At 44.9% G+C, this 27,584-nt stretch overlaps 1 protein-coding gene across 2 annotated transcripts in view; it reads right to left on the reverse strand.

The window, feature by feature from the left end:
• Window positions 1-27,584, reverse strand: part of RXFP1 (relaxin family peptide receptor 1) — a 321,924-nt gene that overhangs the window by 60,485 nt on the left and 233,855 nt on the right. For both annotated transcript variants that reach the window (XM_088475345.1, XM_088475344.1), the window contains one exon: window positions 2,335-2,406. In XM_088475345.1, the coding sequence (XP_088331471.1) occupies window positions 2,335-2,406 (72 nt within the window). The remainder of the gene's footprint in view (window positions 1-2,334; window positions 2,407-27,584) is intronic.

Below are 27,584 nucleotides of genomic sequence, written 5' to 3' on the forward strand. Positions count from 1 at the left end.
TTATTCATGTGGAGACCAATGTATGTGTATTTTTTTCCTGTGGAGGCCAATGTATGTGAATTTTATTCATGTAGAGACCAATTTATTTGTATTTTATTCATGTAGAGACTAATGTATTTGTATTTTATTCATGTGGAGACCAATGTATGTGTATTTTGTTCATGTGGAGACCAATGTATGTGTATTTTTTTCCTGTGGAGGCCAATGTATGTGAATTTTATTAATGTGGAGACCAATTTGTGTCTATTTATTCCTGTGGAGGTCAATATATGTTTATTTTTTTCAAGTGGAGGCCAATGTATGTGTATTTTATTCATGTAGAGACCAATGTATTTGTATTTTATTCATGTGGAGACCAATGTATGTGTATTTTATTCATTAGGAGACCAACTTATGTGTATTTCATTCTTGTTGAGGCCAATTTATGTGTATTTTATTCCTGTGGAGGCCAATGTATTTGTATTTAATCCCTGTGGAGACCAATGTATGTGTATTTTATTGCTGTTGAGGCCAATGCATGTTTATTTTATTCCTGTGGAGGCCAATGTGTGTGTATTTTATTCATGTAGAGACCAGTGTATGTGTATTTTATTCATGTGGAGACCAATGTATTTGTATTTTATTCATGTGGAGACCAATGTATGTGTATTTTATTCCTGTGGAGGCCAAAGTATGTGCATTTTATTCATGTGGAGACCAATTTATATATATTTTATTCCTGTGGAGGCCAATGTATGTTTATTTTATTCCTGTGGAGGCCAATGTGTGTGTATTTTATTCATGTAGAGACCAGTGTATGTGTATTTTATTCATGTGGAGACCAATGTATTTGTATTTTATTCATGTGGAGACCAATGTATGTGTATTTTATTCCTGTGGAGGCCAAAGTATGTGCATTTTATTCATGTGGAGACCAATTTATATATATTTTATTCCTGTGGAGGCCAATGTATGTTTATTTTATTCCTGTGGAGGCCAATGTATGTGCATTTTATTCTTGTGGAGATCAATTTCTGTGTATTTTATTCCTGTGGAGGCCAATGTATGTGCATTTTATTCATGTGGAGATCAATTTTTGTGTACTTTATTCCTGTGGAGACCAATTTATGTGTATTTTATTCCTGTGGAGACCAATTTATGTGTATTTTATTCATGTGGAGACCAATGTATGTGTATGTTATTCCTGTGGAGACCAATTTATGTGTATTTTATTCCTGTGGAGACCAATTTATGTGTATTTTATTCCTGTGGAGACCAATGTATGTGTATGTTATTCCTGTGGAAGCCAATGTATGTGTATTTTATTCCTGTGGAGACCAATTTATGTGTATTTTATTCATGTGGATATCAATTTATGTGTATTTTATTCATGTGGATGCCAATGTATGTGTATTTTATTCCTGTGGATGCCAATGTATGTGTATTTTATTCCTGTGAAGGCCAATTAATGTGTATTTTGTTCCCATGGAGGCCAATGTGTGTGTGTTTTTTTTCCTGTGGGGGAGATGGGGGGGACTGATGGTGTGCTTCGGAAATTTTAAATTAATGTTACTGTGTGGCATAACATGTGAGGACATTACTGTGTGTGGCATAATACGATGTAAGAGGCATTTATGGAAAAATGATGAGCCTTATGATTCACAGTTTGATTGGAATTGGGTATAAAATGGCTAAATTGACTGGATGATTTCATCTGTACAGGAAAACAGCAGTTGGCTTTGTTGTCCCTAATCCTATGGTGATGTTAAAGTAATTTACTTATAAGCCATAAGGTCATCTTTTCCTTTGAGGCCATGCCCCTTATTGTGAGACCACACCCACATTGTGGGGCCACACACCGTACCTTCGGCTCGCGCAAGGTTACTATCTTATGCTTGTTTGGGAGGGGAAACATTTTGACTGTTCACACTGAGATTCATATCGTCTAGTACAGAGGTCCTCAAACTCGGTCCTCAGGACCCCACACAGTTCACCCAGCAGGTGCACAGGTGTATTCATTACTCATGGACACATTTTAAAAGATCCACAAGTTCAGCTAATTATTTAACTTATGATTCTATGAGGAGACCTGGAAAACATGCATTGTTTGGGGTCCTGAGGACTGACTTTGAGAACCTGTGGTTTAGAAACTGCTCTGACCTCCACATCATGTTTTTGTACTTTTTTATTTTAATATTAAATGTGTTTTTGGTTTGGAAAGGTATGTGAATAGCTATCACTTATCATCACAAGTAATGTTTGTATTTAACTTCATGAAACCTAACTATACTATACTTCATATAACCTAAACTATACATAAATGACAACACCCACATATTGTTGGATGGTACTTACAGCTTTGTTAGGTTGTGGAGACCTCTGAATGCATGCACAGAAACAGTCCTAATTTTATTATGTTGTAGATACCTAGGACAATGAAAAACAACATTTCACTAAAAAAGGAAAGTAAATATATTGATGAACACTAGATGGTGCTAGAGAATACACGAAGACTAATTGTATGATCAACTAACAACAGTTTGTGCAGTACACTTTAGCAGATATAGGAATATACAGGAAAATAACAATTTAATACAATGTACTAATAAAAAATAGCTGTGCAATTTTTGTATATGGAATTCTAATGCCACTTGATGATATTACCTGGGAAATACCATGTAATAAAAATAACATGAACTTACCTTATTCCTGAAAACCAACTAAATGTTGGACTCTGTCCTGACTGCTGGGGCTCTTGAGAGGTATGTCCTGCTCACCACTACAAGTAAACGCCACTCACACCTATCACTGGTGTACTCCACAATGTGGGTGCATTTTTAGGGGAGTGAAAGATAGTTGCCGTTTGCCCATCATTTTAGAAGCACTATTCACACATCTGGGGCACACACCAATATGATCAATCCCCTAGCTTTACCATGACTTTGTATGTCAGTACAATATGTGTAAACATGTTTCTTGTGTGCTACTGAATACCTGCTGTTCTTTTATTAATAGAAAATATGGCTTCCATATGATGGGTTCAACATTTTACATTTTCCCAAAACAAAAGGAAAAAGCATAGTTTTAACAACTAAAAGTAACACTAAAATTCCCTCCTGCTGTTTCTACAAGCTTTTGATAATGACCCTCATTGCACAACTACATCAGAAACTAAGCTTTCTAATCTGCAATAAGATTCTTGTTCCATAGTGGAATTAACTGTAATTGCTATGTATGTCTGCTCTGAGGGGCTGATATTCCATCCCTGGGCACATTACTCACTATCTGAGCCTGGAATTCAAACTTTGCTAGATTACATTGAGGGTAATTTATTTTGTGCATTTATACAGTACATCCATCTACTTCTCCAGTTGGAGCACAGATTTTCTTTGTGCAGAAAATATATGGTTGCAGAGGTTGCAGAGGTCTCAATGAAATAACTTTGAGAAACGCTATCCACTTCCTCTCATCCCTGAATTATTCCTGTACTATATATGGACATTTCGCATGTTTAGTTATACATTTTGGCTTATTGACTGCTCCATTTACTCTTCAAAACTTTGAACAATGTACCATACTTACCTACTCTCCCGAAATGGTCGGGAGCCTCCCGAAAATCGGGTGGCACCTCCGACCACTCAGAAGACTAGGCATGTCTCCCGGAACCGGCCTGCACCCCTCCATTGCCGCCCACTCTCCCCCGTGACTGCACACTCACTGTGGAAAAGTGTGGGGGGGGCCATGATGCGATTCGCGCTGAATTGCGTCATCAAAGCCTCGCCCCTGCTTTACAGTGTGTGTATTATCGGTTCTATACAACGGGGGGCGGGGCCACAATGGCGCGATTGAGCCACCACGCTCCCCGTGGAACCCACATGTACAGCCCACAATCCGCAAAACCAACTCCAAATGTAAACAACATATATTTAGCAGAGATAAGTGGGTTCGGATCTCAGAGATCCAAACCCACCCGAATTTTGGGGATCCGGGGTGGCGCAGCTCGGATCTCACTGCCTGCCCCAGATCCCTGACCCGAGGCAAAACCTCGCGACCCCGCTGTCGGGTCGCGAGGTTTTGTTTTTAGCGGGCTTAACGCTGATTGGCTGAGAGAGCCGTCTGTCACGGCTCTCAGCCAATCAGCGTTAAGCCCATTGAAAATGCACTAGGAGAGAGAAAAAGATGGCGTCCGCCATCCCCCGCCCCCTGACACTGCCGGCACCCCCCACTGCCAACACCCCCACAGGCAGCATCCCCCGCTGCCGACACCACAGCTGCCCCACGTACTGAGGACACCATCAGCGACCCCCACATTGCCGACACTCCCACACTGAGGACACCACCAGCGCCCCTGCACTGCCGACACTGTCAGCACACATGCACTGAGGACACCGCTGGCACCCCCACTCTGCTGACATTGCCGGCACCCTGCGTTGACAACATTCCGGCACTGCTGACACAGTCAGCAAACCTGCACTCAGGACACCGCTTGCACCCCCACTCTGCCGACACAGCCAGTAAACCTGCACTAAAGACACCGCTGGCACCCCCGCACTGCCATTCCATGTACTGAGGACACCGCCAGCAACCCCCGCACTGCCGACACAGCCAGCAAACCTGCACTAAAGACACCGCTGGCACCCCCGCACTGCCGACACAGCCAGCAAACCTGCACTAAAGACACCGCTGGCACCCCTGCACTGCCGACACAGCCAGCAAACCTGCACTAATACACCGCTGCACCCCCGCACTGCCGACACAGCCAGCAAACCTACACTAAAGACACCGCTGGCTCCCCCGCACTGCTGACATCACCGGTACCCTTCACTGAGCACACTGCCAGTACCGCAGCACTGCCATTCCATGTACTGAGGACACCTTCAGCAACCCCGCTCTGCCGACACTGCTGTCACAGTAAGTGCACTATTGGTGTATCCAGCTAGCTGGATGCAACCTTTTGGCCTTAACTAGATTAAGCAAATAATATTGTGAGGTGGTCAAAATTGATTGGAAATTACTGGAAATAAATGTTATTGAGGTTAATTATACTGTAGGAACAAAAACAGGCCCATTTTACGTGATTTTAGCTGTTTTTATGATTTTTTTAGAAAAAATCCAGATCCAAAACCAAAACACGAAAACAAAACACGGAGGTGAGGTTTTGGCTAAACCAATCCAGAATCAAAACCAGGGTAGATCCAGATCCAAAACCAAACCAAAACACGGGGGTCGACACACATCTCTACACTGCTGGGGTGGGAGAGAGGGGTTGGAGGTGGCTGCTGCGACATTGAAGCAGCTCATACTGCTGTGGGGTGGACAGGCCTGGCTACAGCACCAGCCCACACTGCAGGGGGGGCTAGGAAAGTGCAGCAGTATACACTGCTGTGGATGGGGCTGGCTACAGCGGCAGCCCACACTGCGGGGGTTGGTGAGGGGGGTTGGTGGTGGCTGCTGCGACAGTGAAGCAGCTCATACTGCTGTGGGGTGGACAGGCCTGGCTACAGCACCAGCCCACACTGCAGGGGGGGCTAGGAAAGTGCAGCAGCATACACTGCTGTGGATGGGGCTGGCTACAGCGGCAGCCCACACTGCGGGGGTTGGGGAGGGGGGTTGGAGGTGGCTGCTGCGACAGTGAAGCAGCTCATACTGCTGTGGGGTGGACGGGGTTTCTACAGCAGCAGCGCTGAAGCTGCACAGTGGCAGTGCACACATCATAGGGTGGAGCTTGATAGAGGAGAGGAGCAGGATTGGAAATGAAGCCGCTCTTCAGTTTTGACTGGTCCGGTCCTACCTAATCCAGGCACTGCTGTTATTAAACAGGCTACTGTGAGGTCGGCGATCGTCCCACTTCTATACCCTCCCTCGTTGTCGTGTTAACAGATCAGCAGCATAGAGTTTTGACAGGCAGTACCGGCTGCAGGTGGCACCGCCGGCGCCCCCCCTCGGCCGGGCGCCCCCGGAGAGTGCCATCCTGGCCAATAGGAAGATACGCCGCTGATGAGTTGGCTCCCATAGATAGAGTGCTGAAAGAGTCAAGCCTGAGACTACAAGATGAGTGCAGTCTCTTACAGGCCAACCCTGCCACCACATTTCACATGGATCACACATTCATGTGCTACCAATGTAGGAACTGGCACATCAGGGCAGTAGACGAAACGTTTGGATACAGCGGCTAGACTAATATCTGTCATCAAAGTGGATTGTAAGGATGATCATTTCGAAGACCAGTAAATAAAATTGTAATAACTGATGTATGCAATTTTCAGATATGTATATGAAATAATAGGGAGATAATAGATACCAAGCTACATATCATTATACAATTGGGAACAAACACAGTAGTAAAACAAGAGTATTAATAAACAGACAAAGAGGGAATGTCACGGCTGCCGACACTTGAGACTCCTGGAGGGTGGCAGACCTACTAGGCACAATAAACTGGGGTGGTCTTAGGAATGACCTTTCCATGAAACTCAGTAGCACAGGATAAAAGTAAAATAGAATTTATTCACAAAAGAATTATAATCAGCAAGGTCTCTTATAAAGTCTCAAACAGCACAGAGGTTCACATATGCAATAATAAGTATATGAGAGAATCCCCAAATATATATGCAGTCTTTAACATACAAGAACTAACGTGGTAGGGAACCCCGAATCCAGAATGAGGCTAACACCTCAGGATGACATTGAGGACCTTTGCCAGGGTAGAACTCTGAGAACTAATGGAAATCCGGAGCAGAGAGGACCCTGCAGAATAATATAGTTCCGAGACAGGGCCGAGCCCTGCGGTGCAGTGAGAGATGAAGCAAGCTTGAGCCTTGTGGGGTAGTGAAGTCGGAGCAGGGTTAAGCCCTGTAAGGCGATGAGATTCCAGGACAGGGCTGAGCCCTGCGGCGTGGCTAGAGTTCGGAGCGGGGTTGAGCCCTGTGATGCGGAGAAGATTGTAGCAGGGTTGGACCCTGTAGTGTGGCTAGGGTTTGGAGCGGGGTAGAGCACCGTGATGCGGAGAAGATTGTAGCAGGCTTGGACCCTGTAGTGTGGCTAGGGTTCGGAGCGGGGTTGAGCCCCGTGATGCAGAGATGACACTGTAACGGTGCAGTTGACAACTGTAACAAGGATGAGTTCAATATCCACAGGAACGGAAAGACAACAGGCAAATTAAATAGTGCAGCAAAATGGTGAAACTGCAGTGATGGAGCAATAAGCAATACTTAGGCAATAGGAATGCTGTGCCCTGTAGTGCAGCGGGTGACTGACATCAGAAGTTCATCTGGAATATAACAAAGTCCACAGCAATCCACAGGCACAGCGGGGATCTGGCAGGAGTCCTAGAAAAGACCTGAAAGCAACGTTGCACAGACACTGAAACACAGTTAGTAACAGGCTTTATACTAGAGGTCTGTGATCCATAGGAAGTTTCAGAACATGTGACCCAAATGGAATCAGGTTTGAAATAATCAGCAATCTAGAATCCCACAACCTGACAACACCTGGGAAACAGATGATAACTTTAACACTCTATCCCCTGAATGAGAAACATGCCAACAAGCAGGATAGCTCCTCCAACGACCACAATGGAACTTTGGCAAAAGTAGTCTATCTTTATGTACTGAAATAGTTGCAGTCCTGACAGGGAAGAGGGCTTTGTTTACAATATACATGAGGATAAGTACAGTACCATATAGTTCATATCTGTCCAGCCAGTATGCAATTTTAAATGCTTAGGGAAGCTATATGATCGAGTTACACAATGCTAATTTGGAGGTCAGAAGGTTGTTTGAATAAAGAAGAAGAAGAAATGTAAATTATGATTGAATTATATAGAGAGGTGATTATCAATTAGCATAAACTCATAACGATAGAAAGTGTTTTGGACATTTGGTAAACAAGGTGAATTTTAAGCGAACACTTGAAGGTTTGGAGGCTGGAAGAAAGTCTTGTGTAAGGGGAGGGAACTCCACAGAGTGGAGCGGACTGAGAATAGTCCTGTAACTGGGAATGGGAGCAGGTAATGAGTGTGGATGAGATGTGCAGGTCTTGGGCAGAGCAGGGGCGGTCAAGCTGGGAGATACTGTGACAGATATACAGTATGTTGCTGCATCTTTTTTGTTAGTTCCGTATTGTGTGTTTGTAAAAGTATTTGACACTGGATTCAGTAAAAGACAGGCAGTCAGTGTAAGGTCTGACAGTGCGGAGCAGCATTATACAAATGTTTTGTAAGGAAAATCACACACTAGACTAATTAATATGACATAGATAGATATAAAATAGCATGATATATACAGTATAAGGTGTATAGATAGATAACTAAATAGGTGATAGAGTTGAGATAGATATACTTAAAAGATATATATATATATATATATGTGTGTGTGTGTGTGTGTGCATATATATATAATATATATATATATATATATATATATAGATATATACATACATATATATATGGAATGCTTCTGATTTCTCCCATTACTGATAGTCAGGAGTGGTGGGCTGGGTGGAGATGAGGTGGTGTCAGGCAGTGACATACAGAACAGTATAGAGATTGATCCGTGTGGAGACTGTTTGTTTGTTTTTTACACAGAAATCTGTTGTCAAAACTGTGGGGAAAGCAGTTCATGAACAGCACAATAATTACCAGCACAAAGACATCCTATAGAAACTATTGTAGTATACATCTGTGGTTAGGATTTACCCAGGTTAATAGCATTTAAATCAAGCAGGTACAAATCACAGCATAAGAAGGATAAACAAAAGAGACTGACCAGAAACAAGTCTAAAACAGTGAAATGTAAAGTCTCTACAACCTGCAGCATGGTCATGGTCAACAGTGGCTGCTGTGGAACATGTACTTAACTGAGGGCCTGATTCAGCAAGGAACGCACAGACGCAGATGCACGCACCCGTCCGCTGCGAGGATATGCTAATAAATGCATACGCACGCAGAATAAGCAGATGCCTAGTAAAACACAATACTTCCCATTTCCCTTAACGTGCGTTCTTTTGTACCACACAAGACAGCAGAAACATCGGTAACATCGAGAACCATCAAACACATTAGCATATTAGTGGTTGACCTGACTCCACGCAGGATGTGTGCCTCTTCCTGCGTGCAACTAGACCTCAGGCTACGGCCGTCGCCGCAAAGGGCTTAATTATGCACGCCCCTAAAACACCATCCAAACGCACAGACATGCCTGCATTTGCCCGACCACCCCCACAAAACGGCACATCCTGTCAATCACTTTTCTCTGGGTCTGCATTGCCTCTGCACACGCAGTAGCCATTGCAATAGCTAGTTTGTGCATATGCACTGCGATCCATACACATGCGCAGAGCTAAACCATCCGCCGAGTGTGTGCGTTCTCTCCTGCGCGTTCCTTGCTGAATCAGGCCCTGAACTGCTTAAATACAAAAATAGGATCCAAATAAGGGTTAAATAATGCTAGTAAATTGAACACCTGCAAACCCTAATTTTTAACACTTTAATATTAAACAGGAAAATCCTCACTTTGATGTTTTTAATTTGAAATAGGGGTGTGCACCGGCCACTTTTCGTGTTTTGTGTTTTGGTTTTGGATCTGGATCTTTCTTCGTGTTTTGGATCTGGATTGGTTTTGCCAAAACCACCCTTCTGTGTTTTGGGTTCTGGGTGTTGTGTTTTGGATCTGTATTTTTTTTTTAAAAAGCATAAAACAGCTAAAATCACAGAATTTGTGTGTTTTTCTGCTCCTATGCTATTATTAACCTCAATAACCTTAATTTCCACTCATTTCCAGTCTATTCTGAACACCTCATACCTCACAATAGTGTTTTTATGTCCAAAAGGTTGCACCGAGGTAGCTGGATGACTATCCTAAGCGACACGAGTAGGCGGCACAAACACGTGACCCATCTAGGAGTGATACTGCAGTGGCAGACAGGATGGCAGTTTGAAAAACTAGGCCCCAAACTGTACATAATGCAAAGAAAAAAAAGAGGTGCAAGATGGAATTGTCCTTGGGCCCTCCCACCCACCCTTATGTTGTATAAACAGGACATGCACACTTTAACAAACCAATCATTTCAGCGCCAGGGTCTGCCACACAACTGTGGCTGAAATTATTGGTTCATTTGGGCCCCCACAAAACAAGCTGGCAATTAATCTGTCCCTGCACAAACTGGCTCTACGGAGGCAAGATGTCGTCCTCATCCTCCTCATCCACTGATTCCTCACCCTCTTCAGTGTTGTGTACATCCTCATCCTCACAGAGTATTAATTCGTCCCCGCTGGAATCCACCACCACAGGTCCCTCTGTACGATCTGGAGGCTGGTCTCCCTGGAAGAGTTGATCATTCATTTTTATGAACATCATCTTCTCCACATTTTGTGGAAGCAACCTCCTACGCTTTTCGCTGACAAGGTTCCCGGCTGCACTAAACACTCTTTCGGAGTACACACTGGAGGGGGGGCAACTCATGTTAAATAGAGCCAGTTTGTACAAGGGCCTCCAAATTGCCTCGTTTTCCTGCCAGTACAGGTACGGACTGTCTGACATGCCTACTTGGATGCTGTCACCGATGTAATCCTCCACCATTCTGTCAATGGTGACAGTATCATATACAGTGACAGTAGATATGTCAGAAATGGTTGCCATGTCCTTCAGTCCAGACCAGATGTCCAAACTTGGTCCTGCCTGCCCTGCATCACCGCCAGCGGGTTGCTTAGGATACCTAAGTTTTTTCCTGGCAGTCCCAGTTGCGGGAGAAAATGAAGAAGGAGCTGTTGACGTGTCACGTTCCGCTTCAGCTGACAGTGTTTTCACCAGCAGGTCTTTGCAGGCTTGTGACGGCCGGAAAGAGAGACACCACATAGGCTTTAAACCTAGGATCGAGCACGGTGGCCAAAATGTAGTGGTCTGATTTCAACAGATTGACCACCCTGGAATCCTGGCAAAGCGAATAAAGGGCTTCATCCACAAGTCCCACATGCTGAGCGGAATCGCTCCGTCTTAGCTCCTCCTTCACTTTCTCCAGCTGCTTCTGCAAAAGCCTGATGAGGGGAATGACCTGACTCAAGCTGGCAGTGTCTGAACTGACTTCACGTGTGGCAAGCTCGAAGGGCTGGAGAACCTTGCACAACACGGAAATCATTCTCCACTGCGCTTGAGTCAGGTGCATACCCCCTCCTTTGCCTATGTCATAGGTGGATGTATAGGCTTGAATGGCCTTTTGCTGCTCCTCCATCCTCTGAAGCATATAGAGGGTTGAGTTCCACCGCGCCACAAACTCTTGCTTCAGGTGATGGTGGGGCAGGTTCAAGACTGTTTGCTGGCGCTCCAGTCTTCGGCACGCAGTCGCTGAATGGCGAAAGTGGCCAGAAATTTTTCGGCCCACCCAAAGCATCTCCTGCACGCCCCTGTCGCTTTTCAGAAAATTCTGCATCACCAAGTTTATTGTGTGAGCAAAACATAGGACGTGCTGGAATTTGCCCAGATGTAATGCCCGCACAATATTGGTGGCGTTGTCAGATATCACAAATCCCCAGGAGAGTCTAAGTGTGGTAAGCCACTGGGCGATGATTTCCCTCAGTTTCTCTAAGAGGTTGTCGGCGGTGTGCCTCTTACTGAAACCGGTGATACACAGCGTAGTCTGCCTTGGAACGATCTGGATTTTCTGAGATGCTGCTACTGGTGACGCTGCTGTTGTTGCTGCGTAAGGTGATACATCTACCCAGTGGGCTGTCACAGTCATATAGTCCTTAGTCTGCCCTGTTCCACTTGTCCACATGTCCGTGGTTAAGTGGACATTGGGTACAACCGCATTTTTCAGGACACTGAGGACACTTTTTCTGATGTTTCTGTACAGTCTCGGTATCACCTGCCTAGTGAAGTGGAATCTAGATGGGATTTGGAACCGGGGACACACTACCTCCATCAATTGTCTAAATCCCACTGCACTAATGGCGGATACCGGACGCACATCTAACACCAACATAGCAGTCAAGGCCTCAGTTATACGTTTTGCTTCAGGATGACTGCTGTCGTACTTCATCCTCCTCGCTAAGGACTGTTGGAGGGTCAATTGTTTAGTAAAAGTAGTGGTGTTCCTACTTCCTCTCTGGGATGATGAACGACTCCCAGCAGCAGCAACAGCAGCAGCAGCAGCAGCAGCAGTAGGCGCAGCAATGCAGGATCCTCCAGAGGAATCCCGGATAGGAGAGTCAGTCATGCCACTGACATGGCCTGCAGGACTACTTCCAATCCTGACTAAGAAGGAAATTGACGAGGAGGGAGTTGACGGTGTGGTTTGCAGGCGCTTGGATACAACAGGACAACGGGATTTAGGTGTCCCTGGACTGCTTACGGTCTTAGCCAAAGTTTCTGAACTTGACAGTAACTTTTTATGAATGCACTGCAGGTGCCGTATAAGTGAGGATGTTCCTAGGTGTTTAACGTCCCTACCCCTACTTATTTCACCTTTACATATGGTACATATGGAAAGACAGTTGTCCGGATTTGGATAGAAATATTGCCAGGCCAAAGAGGTGGAATGTTTGGTCTTCTGCCCAGGCATGACCGTGATGGGCTTTTTCATCCCACAGACCACAACAGTCTCCCCCGGAGCCTGATTTAAACAAACCACATCACCATCAGAATCCTCCTCGCCAACTTCCTCCTCAACGCCAGCTACACCAGTATCCTCATCCTGTTGTACTTCAACAGTGACATCTTCAATTTGCATATCAGCAAGTGGACTGTGGGTGCTCCTTTCAGCACTTGCAGGGGGCGTACAAATGGTGGAAAGAGCCACCTCTTCCTGTCCAGTGCTGGGGAGGTCAGGCATCGCAACCGCCACCACACTTGGACTCTCCTTGGGGATTTGTGATATCTTCTTAGAACGCACAGTTCTTCGCTGTGCTTTTGCCAGCGTAACTCGTTTGATTTTTTTAGCGGGAGGAGGGCTTCCATCATCATGTGACGCTGAACCACTAGTCATGAACATAGAGAAAGACCTTAGCCGTTCCTTGCCACTCCGTGTCGTAAATGGCATATTGGCAAGTTTACGTTTCTCTTCAGATGATTTAAATGTTTTTTTTCAAGGTCATTTTCCTGAATTTTGTCATTTGGGATTGTATGTGCCCTCTACTATGTCATTGGGCATCGGCCTTGGCAGACGACGTTGATGGCATTTTATCGTCTATATCATGACTAGTGGCAGCAGCTTCAGCACTAGGAGGAAGTGGTTCTTGATCTTTCCCTATTTTATTTTTATCGGCGAAAGTTTGGTCCTCCATTTATGTTATATTGATATATACGTGCGGCTAAGGCGCACACAAACACAGAAAATATATATATTTTTTTGTTGGAGACTAGTGCACTTTGTGGGTTACACCACGCTTTAAGAAATGAGCCAGCCGGCCCTTTACTTATGGGACACAGGCACACGCTTGGCGCTGCTCCTTAGTTGATGCACGTGCAAACCACAGTGCACATAATTCACAAACACAGAAAATATTTTTTAATTTTGTTTGGAGTGTACTTTGGGGGTTACAGCACCCTTTAACGGACAAGCCAGCCGGCCCTTTACTTATGGGACACAGGCGCACGCTTGGCGCTGCTCCTTTGTTGATGCACGTGCAGCCACAGTGCACACAATTCACAAACACAGAAAATATTTTTTTATTTTGTTTGGAGTGTACTTTGGGGGTTACAGCACCCTTTAACGGACAAGCCAGCCGGCCCTTTACGTATAAGACACAGGTGCACGCTTGGCACTACTTTGTTGATGCACGTGCAGCTACTGCGCACACAATTCACAAACACAGAAAATATTTTTTTAATTGGTTTGGAGTGTACTTTGGGGGTTACAGCACCCTTTAACGGTCAAGCCAGCCGGCCCTTTACTTATGACACAGGTGCACGCTTGGCCCTACTTTGTTGATGCACGTGCGGCTACTGCGCACACAATTCACAAACACAGAAATATTTTTTTATTTGGTTTGGAGTGTACTTTGGGGGTTACAGCACCCTTTAACGGTCAAGCCAGCCGGCTCTTTACTTATGACACAGGCGCACGCTTGGCATTACTTTGTTGATGCACGTGCGGCTACTGCGCACACAATTCACAAACACAGAAAATATTTTTTTATTTTGTTTGGAGTGTACTTTGGGGGTTACAGCACCCTTTAACAGTCAAGCCAGCCGTCCCTTTACTTATGACACAGGCGCACGCTTGGCACTACTTTGTTGATGCACGTGCGGCTACTGCGCACACAATTCACAAACACAGAAAATATTTTTTTATTTTGTTTGGAGTGTACTTTGGGGGTTACAGCACCCTTTAACGGACAAGCCAGCCAGCCCTTTACTTATGGGCACAGGCGCACGCTTGGCGCTGCTCCTTTGTTGATGCACGTGCAGCCACAGTGCACACAATTCACAAACACAGAAAATATATATTTTTTTTGTTTGGAGTGTACTTTGGGGGTTACAGCACCCTTTATCGGACAAGCCAGCCGGCCCTTTACTAATGGGACACAGGCGCACGCTTGGCGCTGCTCCTTTGTTGATGCACGTGCAGCCACAGTGCACACAATTCACAAACACAGAGAAAATATTTTTTTTTTTTGCACTTGGGGGGAGCACCCCTGATGGACAGAGCAACCCCTGGACAACACTACAGCACCCCTTTAGGACTGGGACACTGCACAGGACTTTGTGGTGGACACAGCCCCTATGGACAACTGTCTGCACAACACAGTCCAGCCAGCCCCTATGGACTTTGAAGGAGTGGACACAGCCCCTATGGACAACAGCAGCACAGCGCAGCACAGCACAGCACAACACTACACTGCACTACACTACACAGCCCAGCCAGCCCTAACTCCCACCCTCCCTCTTCACTGTCCACAGCCGAGTGAGAAAATGGCGCCGACGCGGGTACCTTATATAGGATCCAAAACCCGCGAGACCCGGAAGGCAGGATGATGACGTTTTGCCTCGATTTCAGATCCGAGTCAGGCGGGAAAAGTCGAGCCTGACTCGGATCGGCCTCGGATCGGGGGGGCTCGGGGGGGTTCGGATTTCAGAAATCCGAACCCGCTCACCCCTAATTTGAAAATAAATGAAAGCCCTATTAAACAGATGCAAATACTTCTTATGGAACCCCATCACTAAAAGACAATGAAATGATTTATCTTGGAGGTCCAACACCCACAGCCAATCAAATGCCGCCAGTGTAGACAAAACATTTGTAATGAGCTAAGCAACAGAAGCTTGTCACTCCATTCACTTCAATGTCATTTGGAGGCGGGGCTCTGTACCTCTGCCTGATACTTTTACATTATTTTCCATTATACCTACTATAGACTGCATCGAGGATAAGGATTTTCCTGTTAAATAAAATGGTAAAAGAATATTTTCGGGGCGTACGTATTTTAATAAAATGTATTTAACCATTTGTTTGCATCTTTATATTTTGTTCTATGTCAGCTATCCTGCAACCACTTGTTTCATAATAACCACATGCAGCCATGTCTATGCTGGTGATTGTACGAACTTGCTGGGATATGTAGTTATACAAACACTGGGATCACCAGTTTAGCATATTTGTCACTCTTGTGACTCTTCCTTTTGATATAACTATTACTACTGTAAACTAGAGATATGCGCCGACCCCCGTGTTTTGGTTTTGGGTCTGTATCTCCTTCACGTTTAGGATCTAGATTTTATTTGCCAAAACCACCATTGCATGTTTTGATTTTGGATCTGTATTTTTTTTTCAAAAATTTGAAAAAACTGTTAAAATCACATAATTTGGGCTTTTTTTTGGTTCCTACAGTATTAACGACCTCAATAACATTCATTGCAACTCGTCTCCAGTCTATTTTGATCACATCACAGCTCACAATATTGTTTTCATACAGTTTAGGGTAAAAGGTTGCACCAAGCTAACTGGCTGACTAAGCTAAGCGGCAGTTCAACTTCCAACAAGGCACAAACATATATTTTCATTAATCAAGAGGCCCAAAGGAGATGGAGTATGTACAGTATGTAGTTGAAGGCAGGGAATAGAAGGGTTGATTTGCAGTAAATTTAATTTAATTTTTTTATTCCAAAGCAAATTTATAGGTAGGAGAGGAGAGGAGGGGTGAACAATATGTCCCATGTTTTGCACACAAAATCAACTAGGTGGTTCAGAATAGGATCTCCAGATACCATCACAAAATAGCCTCTCCATTTGGTGCTTGAGTTGCATCTGACCAAACATTGCTATTATGATCAAGGAAAGCCAAGCCCACCAGGTTGGTATCTACAAATCAACATTGAGAAAATGGCATAAGAGTATTTTGTAAGAATGCCTATTTGTGATTTTAGTTGAAATAAATACAGTATGAAACAAAAGAAAAGTAAGCATCAGAGCAGTGGCACAAACGCACGGCACAAATGCACAGTGCTTATATGGATACACTGGGGTGTGGAAACATACACTGGGGTACGGCCTGCAGCGTCACAGTGCTTATATGGATACACTGGGGTGTGGAAACATACACTGGGGTACGACCTGCAGTGTACAGTGCTTATATGGATACACTGGGGTATGGCCTGCAGCGTCACAGTGCTTATATGGATACACTGGGGTGTGGAAACATACACTGGGGTACGGCCTGCAGTGTCACAGTGCTTATATGGATACACTGGGGTATGGCCTGCAACATCACAGTGCTTATATGGATACACTGGGGTACAGAAACATACACTGGGGTACGGCCTGCAGCAACACAGTGCTTATATGGATACAGTGGGGTACAGCCTGAAGCGTCCCAGTATTTGTATGGATACACTGGGGTATGGCCTGCAGCTTCACAGTACTTGTATGGATACACTGGGGTACAGCCTGCAGCATCACTGTAGTTGTATGGATACACTGGGGTCAGGCCTGCAGTGTCACAGTGCTTATATGGAATCTGGATACACTGGGGTACGGCCAATAGCATCACAGTGCTTATATGGAATCTGGATACACTGGGGTACGGCCAATAGCATCACAGTGCTTATATGGAATCTGGATACACTGGGGTATGGCCAATAGCATCACAGTACTTATATGGAATCTGGATACACTGGGGTATGGCCAGCAGGGTCACAATACTTATATGGATAATATGGATACACTGGGGTACAGCCTGCAGCATCACAGTGCTTATATAATGTATACACTAGGGTACGGAAGCATACACTGGGTTATGGCCAGCAGCATCACAGTGCTTATATGGATACACTGGGGGAGGGGGGAGGGTACGGCCTGCAGCATCACAGTGCTTATATGGATACACTGTGGTACAGCACAAAAAAAAATCAACTTTTAACTGTTTTTTTTTACTTATTTAAATTTTTTATATTTTATTACTTTTCTTGACGTTTTTTTACAGCCCCTGGACAGACAGCGCACCCGGGATGGACAGCACACCCCTGGATGGACAGCACACCCCTGGATGGACAGCACACTGGATGGATAGTACATCCATGGAGGGACACCACACCCCTTGATGGACAGCACAGCACACCCCTGGATGGACAGTACACTGGATGTACAGCACATTGGATGGACAACACACTCCTGCACACCCCTGGATGGACAACACAGCCCCTGGAAGGATAGCACAGCACAGCCCAGGAGAATCCAACAGGGTATTGATGATGTTTTGCCTCATTTTCGAATCCGAGTCAGACGGGAAAACCTGACTCTGATCTGACTCGGAATAGCATCTCTAGTGAAAACCGCCATGTGTGGGGTGCCATGGAAGATCTATACAGCTATTCATCACTTTAGCATGCTTTTTGAGCCCATATTTTCCCCCAGAGGTTACAAACATGAACTGTACAGGTTGGGACTGATGTCCAAAAAGACAGGGAGATTCCAGGCCATAAGTTTCCAAGTGGGCGCTGATCCGGTCTTAGTCATGTGCTAGTTATCACTTTAACAGGGGGCTACATGATCTTTTCTACTCTGCAAAAGCACTGTAGTTTATGGTGCTGGTTATTAATTTCCAAAGTTGTGAGGGAAGGGACGACGCTGATTTATAAAATGTCTTTCTGCATAAAGATATACTAATGTTTGCTCTGGCTGCAACAACATATGTGTACAGAGTGAGGTTTCCTGGTGCCTAGAAACAACCACCTCCAGCTGCACTGCCCTAGCAGCTTGAAAAAACTCCCCCTGAAGATGCCTGAGATGCCCCCTGCAGCTGTCCTTCCCCTGAAAATTTGGTGCTTTCTTCAGTTTTCACTGCTGCATAGTTGAGAAACACTAGTTTGCAGAAATCTATGATCTGCACACTTTATTTGTTCTAGGGAATAAGATCGCCACCTAGCAACAGCTGGTGGGTTAGATGCAACCCTCCCGACTATGTTGAGAAGGCAAAGTGAAAAAAAACTTTCCTTTAATTCTCACCAGGGGATGGCAATGTCAAGTGCACACATAGACAGGTCACACGTGCCGCGTGGTGGTCACGTATACGTGCACAGGGTAACATAGGAGATAGGCTCCACCACCTGAGTCAGACTTTACAGAAGTTAGATGGCAATCCTGAGTAGAACAAATTGAGACTGAGGTCCACCTAATCCCTGTATCCTACCAACAGAGACAGGAGACCATGTACTGTAGAGACCAACGGAGAATGGGTAGGAGGAAGTATCATGTTGCGGAAACTTCCAAAGAGAAGGACAAAGTTATATCTGTTCTCCTGATGGTTGGACCTGTAGCTTCTTCTGTCCTCTCAGAGTGCCTGGAACCAAGGATAGATAATGTATAAAAAGTTCTGAAGCTTAGAGAACACAACCAAAAGACCTAGCAAGGTAAAGTATGAGTAGGGTGGGAGGATAGAATTTCTTAGAGCAACCATCAGGTATGTGGTAGTCTGCCCACCAGCTGTTGCTAGGTGGCAATCATATTCCATAGAACAGAGAGTTTGCAGATCATAGATTCCTGCAAACTAGTGTTTGTTCATCGGGAGGCCTGCCACCTAGCAATAGCTGGTGGGCAGACTAGCACATACCTGCTGGTTGCTCTAAGAAATTCCATCCACTGAGTGTCCGGAGGCCTCCAATAATGTTTACTGAAAGTATGTTTGAAAGACCAATGTGCAGCCTGCATTATGGACTGCAAGGGTAGACCTCTAGCAAAAGCTGAAGTAATGGCTGCTCTGTGTAGGGAGTGACTCTTGAAGAGAGAGGTGTCTATCCCTAAACTCTGCATGGCCGAAACAGTCCAGGCCCTAATTTCAGAAGGCCTAGCTGGATGAAAGAGCTTATGACACATGATAAAGGGGTTGGAAATGTTGCATCTAATCAGTGCTATGAATGTGATGTGAGTTGATAGACAATTGACTATGCAGAGGTTGGGATCAGATAGATCTTTGACCAGGTTGAATTCCACCAGGGGGTTTCAAATAAAACTGGTCTTCGCGTGTCCTTTAAGAATGATATGAAAACTCACTGGTTCACTCATGGTTCAGAAGTGTAGATAAATGAAAGCTCTGTGCCTCTGGCAGCAATGGCCAGAGAAGCCAGCTTCCGTGAAATGCAGAAAATGTCAGCAGAGGAAGGGAAAGTAGCTAAAAAAGTTTAGAAATGTCCCAAATGGAAGAGTAGCTAGGGCATGATGGCCTGGAGAAGAAAATGCCCTTAAGCAACCTAAGGTATATTATTATTATCATTTATTTATATGGTGCCACAAATGTTCCACAGCGCCTTACAAAGTACATAAACAAGTTGTAGACAAGCGACTTACAGAACAATACAATACAGGACAAGGACATGGACGATATATATTGCTACATTAGCGACCATAACACCCAGATAAGCAACAGAGCATAAGCAACCAAGTGTTAGCTGCCATAGTGGTGAGTAAGAAGTAAATGACACTAAAGTAGGGAGAAGCACAAGAGGGTAGAGGGCCCTGCTCATAAAAACTTACATTCTAAAAGGGAGGGGAAGACAAACAGGGGTGACACAGATGGGGTAGATGGGGAGGAAGGAGCATGTAGCAGGGAGTTAGAATGTTAGCTGGAAGGCTTTGATGAAGTAGTGGGTCTTAAGAGCCCGTTTGAAGGATTGCAAAGAGGTGGAGAGTCAGATGGGGAGTGGGAGAGAGTTCCAGAGGTGGGGAGCAGCGCGGGCAAAGTCTTGGAGGTGGGAGTGGGAGGAAGTAATCAGCTGGCATGAAAGGTGGCGTGCATTAGTTGAACGAAGAGAGCGGAGAGGAGAGTGAAGGGAGATGAGATCAGAGATATATATGGGAGAAGATTGGGTGAGGGCTTTGTAAGTGAGTTGAGAACCTTGGGTTCTAAAAGGGAAGGGGAGCCAGTGGAGGGCTTGTAGGAGTGGGGGGGGGCAGATGTAGAGCATTTGGAGAGGAAGATAAGCCGTGCAGCAGCATTAAGGATAGACTTAAGAGGAGAGAGATGGGATTTGGGTAGGCCAGATAGGAGGAGGTTACAGTAGTCCAATCTGGAGATGACCAGTGAGTGTATGAGGGTTTTAATAGTATCCTGGGTGAGATAGGGTCTGATCTTAGAAATATTTTTGAGATGGAAACGACAGGACTGTGAAAGGTTCTGAATATGTGGTTTGAAGGAGAGGTATGAGTCCAGGATAACTCCAAGACAGCACACCTTGGGACTAGAGGAGATAGTTATTCCATCAATTGATAAAGGAATAGTGGGAAGTGAGGTTATGTGGGAGGGTGGGAAGACAATCAGCTCTGTCTTACACAGATTAAGTTTAAGAAATCGCTGGGACATCCAGGAAGAGATAGCAGAGTGACAGTTGGAGATAAGAGTCAGAAGAGAGGGGGAGAGATCAGGGGAGGAAAGGTAGATTTGAGTATCATCAGCATAGAGATGATAATGGAAGTCAAAAGAGCTGATGAGTTCACCTAGAGAGGAAGTATAGAGGGAGAATAGGAGTGGTCCAAGAACAGAACCTTGGGGAACACCTACTGTAGAGGCTGTGGGGGGGAAGAGGAGTCATGAGAGGAAACTGAAAAAGATCAGTCAGAGAGGTAGGATGACAGCCAGGAGAGGGCAGTGTCACGTAGACCAAGGGAGTGAAGGATATGCAGCAGGAGAGGGTGGTCCACAGTGTCAAAAGCAGCAGAGAGATCAAGGATGAGAAGATAGTGGCCTTTGGATTTGGCAGCAAGGAGGTCGTTGCTGACTTTCGTGAGGGCAGTTTCAGTGGAGTGGAGAGAATGGAAGCTGGACTGAAAAGGGTCAAGGAGGGAGTGGGAGGAAAGAAAAGTGGTAAGGCGTTTGTAGACAATCTGCTCAAGGAGTTTGGAGGCAAAAGGGAGGAGAGAGATGGGTCTGTAGTTAGAAAGAAGGTTAGGATCAAGGGTAGGTTTTTTAAGAATGGGGGAGACAAGGGCATGTTTAAATACAGAAGGAACAGTACCTGATGAGAGGGAGAGGTTAATGAGGTGGGCAAGATGGGAACAGGCAGAGAGAGGATGCGGAGGAGGCGCTCTGTTCTCTGTAAAGCCAGGGATTAACAGTCATAGGGCCGAGCCATATGTGCATATCATGGCGGAAACTAGGCCTGTTGCGAATTTAGTGGTAAAAAAATTTATCGCCAAGTTGAGTTCAGAATGGGAGCCAGAGGTTGGCACGTGCGAGTTCTGCCAGGAAATAAACTCATCTGTGGTGGATTGGTATCTAGACCTCATACTTGGTCTGAGGGAAGCATTTATCAAAGCCGTGGAAGAGGCTGAGAGACTGGCGTTAGTTAGCAGTCGAGTAATGCCGCTATTCACATGCATTGTGGAAGTCCTCTGAAAACAGTCCTTGGACAGTCCTAGGGGAAGTTTGGGTCCCTTCTGGAGCTGGATGATCAAGATTCTGGAGGGCCAGACATGGGTATACCAGAATGAGGTGAGACACTCTGTCCACCTTGACTTTGTGGAACACCTTCAGTAGCATGGTAGGAGGGGGAAAGGCATATAAAAGGATAAAATCAGTTCATGGAAAGGACATGGCATCCATGTGAAGAGCTCCTTGAGTCCAGATATTGTATACAAAGGCTGGGACCTGTGCATTCAATGGGGTTGTGAAGAGGTCCACATCTGGTTGGCCAATAGCCTTTACTATGGAAGGTATCTGGCCTGAGAATTACCCGATCCAATGTGAGGTGGTTTCTGGATAGGGAATTGACTAGCTCGTTCAGCTCCCCTGGAACATATATTGCAAACAGAAGTATGGATCGTGGCACCGCCCAGTTTCAGATGTCTACTGCCTCTTGACAGAGAGTGTGGGATCATGTGCCTCCCATTCTTTTGAGGTAAAGGACTGTGGTCCTGTTGTCCTGGCAGAGCTGAACTGAGATCTCCCGAGAATTTGGGGGAACTAGAGAGGATAGGACTAGTTTGGCGGCCCTTTACTCCAATATGTTGATGTGGGCTGTTGATTCCCGTGCAGACCACCTCCCCCTTACTGCTTTTTGTTTTGTGAATGTTCTCCAGCTTGTGAGAGAGGGGTCAGAGTTAATGACGATATTTGGGAGAGGGGTTAACAGGGGTCTAGGATGAGGTTGCGGAAGGGTTGTCCATCTGAGAATCCTCCTGTGCACTGTGGTAGGTAAGAGGAGGATGTATGATCAAACAAACCATTGTCGAAGGAGAGATGAAAGAAGATTTGGAGAATGTCTGCATATGAGGGGAGCATGGATAAAACCTGGATCCAAAGCTCTCATTTTCCCTATCACCTTGGCTAAATCTCTCATGGAAAGCTGACAAAGTTTTCAACTTCTCTCCATTTGTCTGGGGGAAAATTGAGAAAGAAGGGGAATCTATGTGGAACCCTAGGAAAATGATTGATTGGCAAGGCGTTAATATGGATTTGTCTAGGTTCACAGTGAAACCTAAATTCTGGAGGAGAGACAAAGTGAAGTCCTTGCGAGACAGAAGGACTTCTTGGTCTGAGTGGACACATCCAGGTAGATGATGCAGTGGACTCCTTTCTGACAGAGATGTGTCCCTACAGCCTTCATGAGATGAGTGAACATGTAAGGGTTGTTTGAGAAGCCAAACACCATAACCGTCCATTGGTAGAAGGCGTCATTCCAAAGGAATCTCAGGAGTCTCCTGTGATGCGGATGGACTTGGATTGAATGAAAGGCTTCTTTGAGATCTATTTTGATACATAAATCGTTCATGACAAGCAGTATAGGCACGTCTGCTAGGCCCTCCATAAGGAACGAATGAGGCTTTATGTACTGGTTCAGTGATTTGACATTTAAAACGAGCCTGTAGGCACCATCCTGTTTTTCAGGGGAAAATAGTGGCTGACCCAACCCTTTTTGGAAATGTCTGCTAGCTCGATTTTGCCTTGATGCAAAACTAGGGATAGGACCCTGTCTAGCAGAGGACTGGCATTATTTGTGCAGGGGAATATTTAGTGTGGAAAACAAAAAAGGGACAGACCTTTTTCTATGATCTTTAGCAACCACCGTCTGTGGTAATATGCTTTCAGACAGCTATTGCTTAAGAAAGACAAGGAGAAGTGGTTGTACACAAGTGACTTACCATATCCTCAGTCTTTCCTAGAGGAGTTGGAGTTGCCGGACACTGCACCACTTGCCACTCGTGTCCGACAGAAACCTTCTCTTAGTGCTCTGGGGATCCCTCGCTGGTCTCAGGTCGAACTGCTGGCTCCGACAGACTGACCATCCTAAGGTCCAGTTTGGAGGCTGGGGGCCCCGCAGATCTGTGAAGTATTTACGGGCTTTAAAGCGGACTTTCACCCCATCTATAAAGTTGGAGAGTCTGTCAGGTTGGGAACAACAAATAAAAGTGGGCCAGCGGCGTCTGAGACTTTAAACAGTATCTTTCTAAGCAACTTATCTTTAGTGTCGCTCTGTGTTTTATCCACAACTAGTGAAGCTAGAGCTGGATCAATCTCCGGAGCAAACAGTGCAGGAATGTCTGGAATGCCAGTATGGTTGCGGAGAACGATCACGTCCTCCTTAATGAGGTATTCCAGCTACGGGCAATACCTGGGAAGAAATGTTTTTTCCTGAACAAGGATTCTCTTGAAGAAACATGACTTTTGTATTTCTTTTTAGAAGTGCATCTTCTCACCACTCTGGGGGTAAATTTACTAAGGTAAGAGTTAGTTGTATATAACCTGTTTAACCAACAGTATATTTCAAAACTCTAACTAAACCAGACAAAGGAGCGCTATATATAAAAAACAATTTATTACATATAAATATGCGACATAAAGGATAAAGTTCAAAATATAAATATAGAAATACAATAAGAACCACACACAAAAAAAGAAAATTAAAAACAAACATACAATACAGACTGGTTCAATACAATATAAATGCCTCTTAAAAAGACACAGGAGATACACCCCTGCAGAAGGTGTCTCCTATGTCATTACATAAAGTGTGCCAATGAATGAATATGGTTCCACAATAAAGTCACTGACATCCGGTTAGATGGTTGATATGGATCACCAGTAGTACTATGACTTGTTACAACACATTTGTATGTATAGATATGGAGTTGTTGGAGCTAGTGCTTAGGTAATTTATTTGGATCTCCAATAGTACTATGGCTTATAGTCTCACACTTGTATGGTATTATTGAAATTGGTACTTAGTATCAATATGTCAGTAGGCATCAGATGAGTAATAACAGGTAATTAATATACTCTGTTTAAGATTCTCTTTGACACAAATTCAATAGTGTGGACTTTGGCCCCGATGATATACAGCACTGTCCATGCAAAAATGAGATAGAGACTGGTTCTCATGAGTCAGTCTCAGCGGTAATACCTTACCGCCGGCCAGCTTTTGTAAAGAGTGTACTGATCCGTCAGTTGGAGTCAGATGGAATTTACACGGGCGTCACTCCCGAGGTTGTTCTAGCTTTGCAGGCTGGTAATGTTAATCCCATACATGGGTCTCCGGTGCTTGGCTGAACCGCTTGTCAGTTACAGGACCGCTCGTCAGTTGGCATAACAGAGAACCAGCTGGTGGTATGTGAAAGGAGCCCTTACGCATTTCTCCGCCGCAAGTCCTTGCGGTTTCGTCAGAGGGTGAGACATATTGATACTAAGTACCAATTTCAATAATACCATACAAGTGTGTGACACCTTCTGCAGGGGTGTATCTCCTGTGTCTTCTTAAAAGGCATTTATATTGTATTGAACCAGTCTGTATTGTATGTTTGTTTTTAATTTTCTTTTTTTTTGTGTGTGGTTCTTATTGTATTTCTATATTTATATTTTTAAATTTATCCTTTATGTCGCATATTTATATGTAATAAATTGTTTTTTATGTATAGCGCTCCTTTGTCTGTTTTAGTCAGAGTTTTGAAATATACTGTTGGTTAAACAGGTTATATACAACTAATCAATCAGATCCAGGTTTTATAACTTTTTAGCACATCATTAGAATCAGCACTTTTTACAGACACCATTTTAACTGCAGACACCATTTTGGCTACAGACAACATTTTAGGAAAACATAGAAGGGTTTAAGAAGCACCGGAACCAATTTCTCTACATATATGAATCCTAAAGATGCTATACATTTAAATGGCGTGTCTTCTCTTAAAAGCCACCATCTTGGGGAACCTGCAATGTAAAATAATCAGAGATTTGGGGTCTGTATCTTATAGTTGCCTCCAGAACATGCTAGGCTTTAATAGCAGTCAGCAGTATGCAATTTGTCAAGAGAATACTCTCTATTATATAGCGGTTGCTAGAATGCTGTCTGTATTGTATATCAGACACTAGAATGCTCTCTGTATTTATTTCTCCTGCCTGTTCTGACTCTGGAGTTAAGGAGGCAAGCACTTCTATTTGAATCTTTAGTGTAAAGTTCTCAAACAGTTTTCTAATCATACCTGTAATATTTGGGCTGCATTTGCTCTTGTTGAAGAGAATCCTTTATTTGTAAGCCAGCAGGGTGGCGAGGGGGGTGGTTGTGGTATCTGGCGGTGACACATTCTCCCTGTATTTTTTCAGAAAATGCAAATTTAGTCGGAAATGTCACTACAACCGCATTTTAAATGCAGATTGTAGTAAATTGGGCCCTTAGTCTGAATTGTCTTGATCTGTAGCAGTACTGCTGAGAACATTAAGTGATATAGAAAAGTTCTGTATAATTCAGTATGCTTCTGCTGTGCAAGATGCTTATGATGCAGATGAGGTATCTCAGTCCTTATTTTCTTGACCTTCAGCAAAAGTGCCGAGTTTGAAGCACGTCATATAAATTACCTCCAGTCATCTGCATCCAGTAATGTGGTGGATCCTTATGTGAAGAGAAACAGGCATAATCACCCCCCATCCCTCCTTTGGTCATTATTTAATTGAACCAGTGGTCGAAGTGGGAATTTTGAAGTGGGGGTATGGAAAAACTAAGGTTGTACTTATGCGCGTGTCGAAAAATGGGGGATGGCAACTCAGTGTAGTGTACCCTATTGTAGTACCCGTTATACGCATTATGCTACACAATAGTAGTGCCCCTTATACAATGCTCATAGTAGTAGTGCCACCTATAAAATGCGCACAATAGTAGAGCACCTTATGAAATGCCCACAGTACTATTGTACCCTGTAGTGCCTCTATGCAATGCCCACAGTACTAGTACCCATTATAGAATGCACACATTAGTAGTGCTCCTTAGACAATGCCCAGACTGCATTGTACTAGCACTAGCAGCAGCTGCAGAGGGCACTTGTCCAGACAAAATTACAGTCACAGGTGAAGAGGTGGGCATGGAGTGGAGGCAGATAGGGAAGCGGGTGCATAGGTGAGAAAGAACTAAAGGTGGGTGAAGATTCTGAGATAGGCAAGGATGCATTCTAGTAGCTGGGAGAGGACTGGAGGTGGGCAAGGACTAGATGCAGGTGAGGAGATGAGTGTATTGAAGGGAGTGGACTGGAGGCAGGTGAAAAGGCGGGCGAGTAGGCAGGAGAGGACTAAAGGCAGGTGAGGAGGTGGCAGAGGAGTGGATGGGGACAGATGCAGAGGCGTACTGGTAGGCAGGACAGGACTGGAGGTGAGTGAGTATTGGAGGCAGGCAGGTGGGTAGAAGGGAGTGGACTGGAGGCAGGTAAGAAGGCGGTTAGGTAGGCAGGAGAGACTAGAACAAGCATTAGGCAGTGAGAAGGTGGGTGGGAGATGACTGGATGGAGGCAGGGAGATGGGCGAGGAGGCTTGCTAGTAGGCAGTACAGTACTGGGGGTTGGTGATAATTAGAGGCAGGTAAGGAGGAGGTGGGTATGAGGGGAGTTCAGCTTGTAAAGTGAAAAAAAGTAAAATTTCCAGATGCTACAGTACCTGTCTGGATTATTAACACTTCGGATAGTCCGGATATCAGGTCCTCTGAGTAGTAATATTTACTCACCACAGTGTGTCAGACCTCCCTTGCAGCTCCCTGTGCACTAATAAGCTAATGCTGGTGACAAGCATTGGCTGCAGCTCCACCATCTCCCGCTCGTGGCTATACTCCTTCCCCCCCTCCCCCCGCAGCCAAACTCCCCCCTGCTCCTCGCCCTACTCTCCCACCTCCGTGGCTGTACTCACGAGTCCCGACTCCCTCCCCCACACG

Source organism: Taudactylus pleione, unplaced genomic scaffold (genome assembly GCF_031769625.1).
Source record: "Taudactylus pleione unplaced genomic scaffold, aTauple2 ptg000170l, whole genome shotgun sequence".
Lineage (NCBI taxonomy): Eukaryota > Metazoa > Chordata > Amphibia > Anura > Myobatrachidae > Taudactylus > Taudactylus pleione.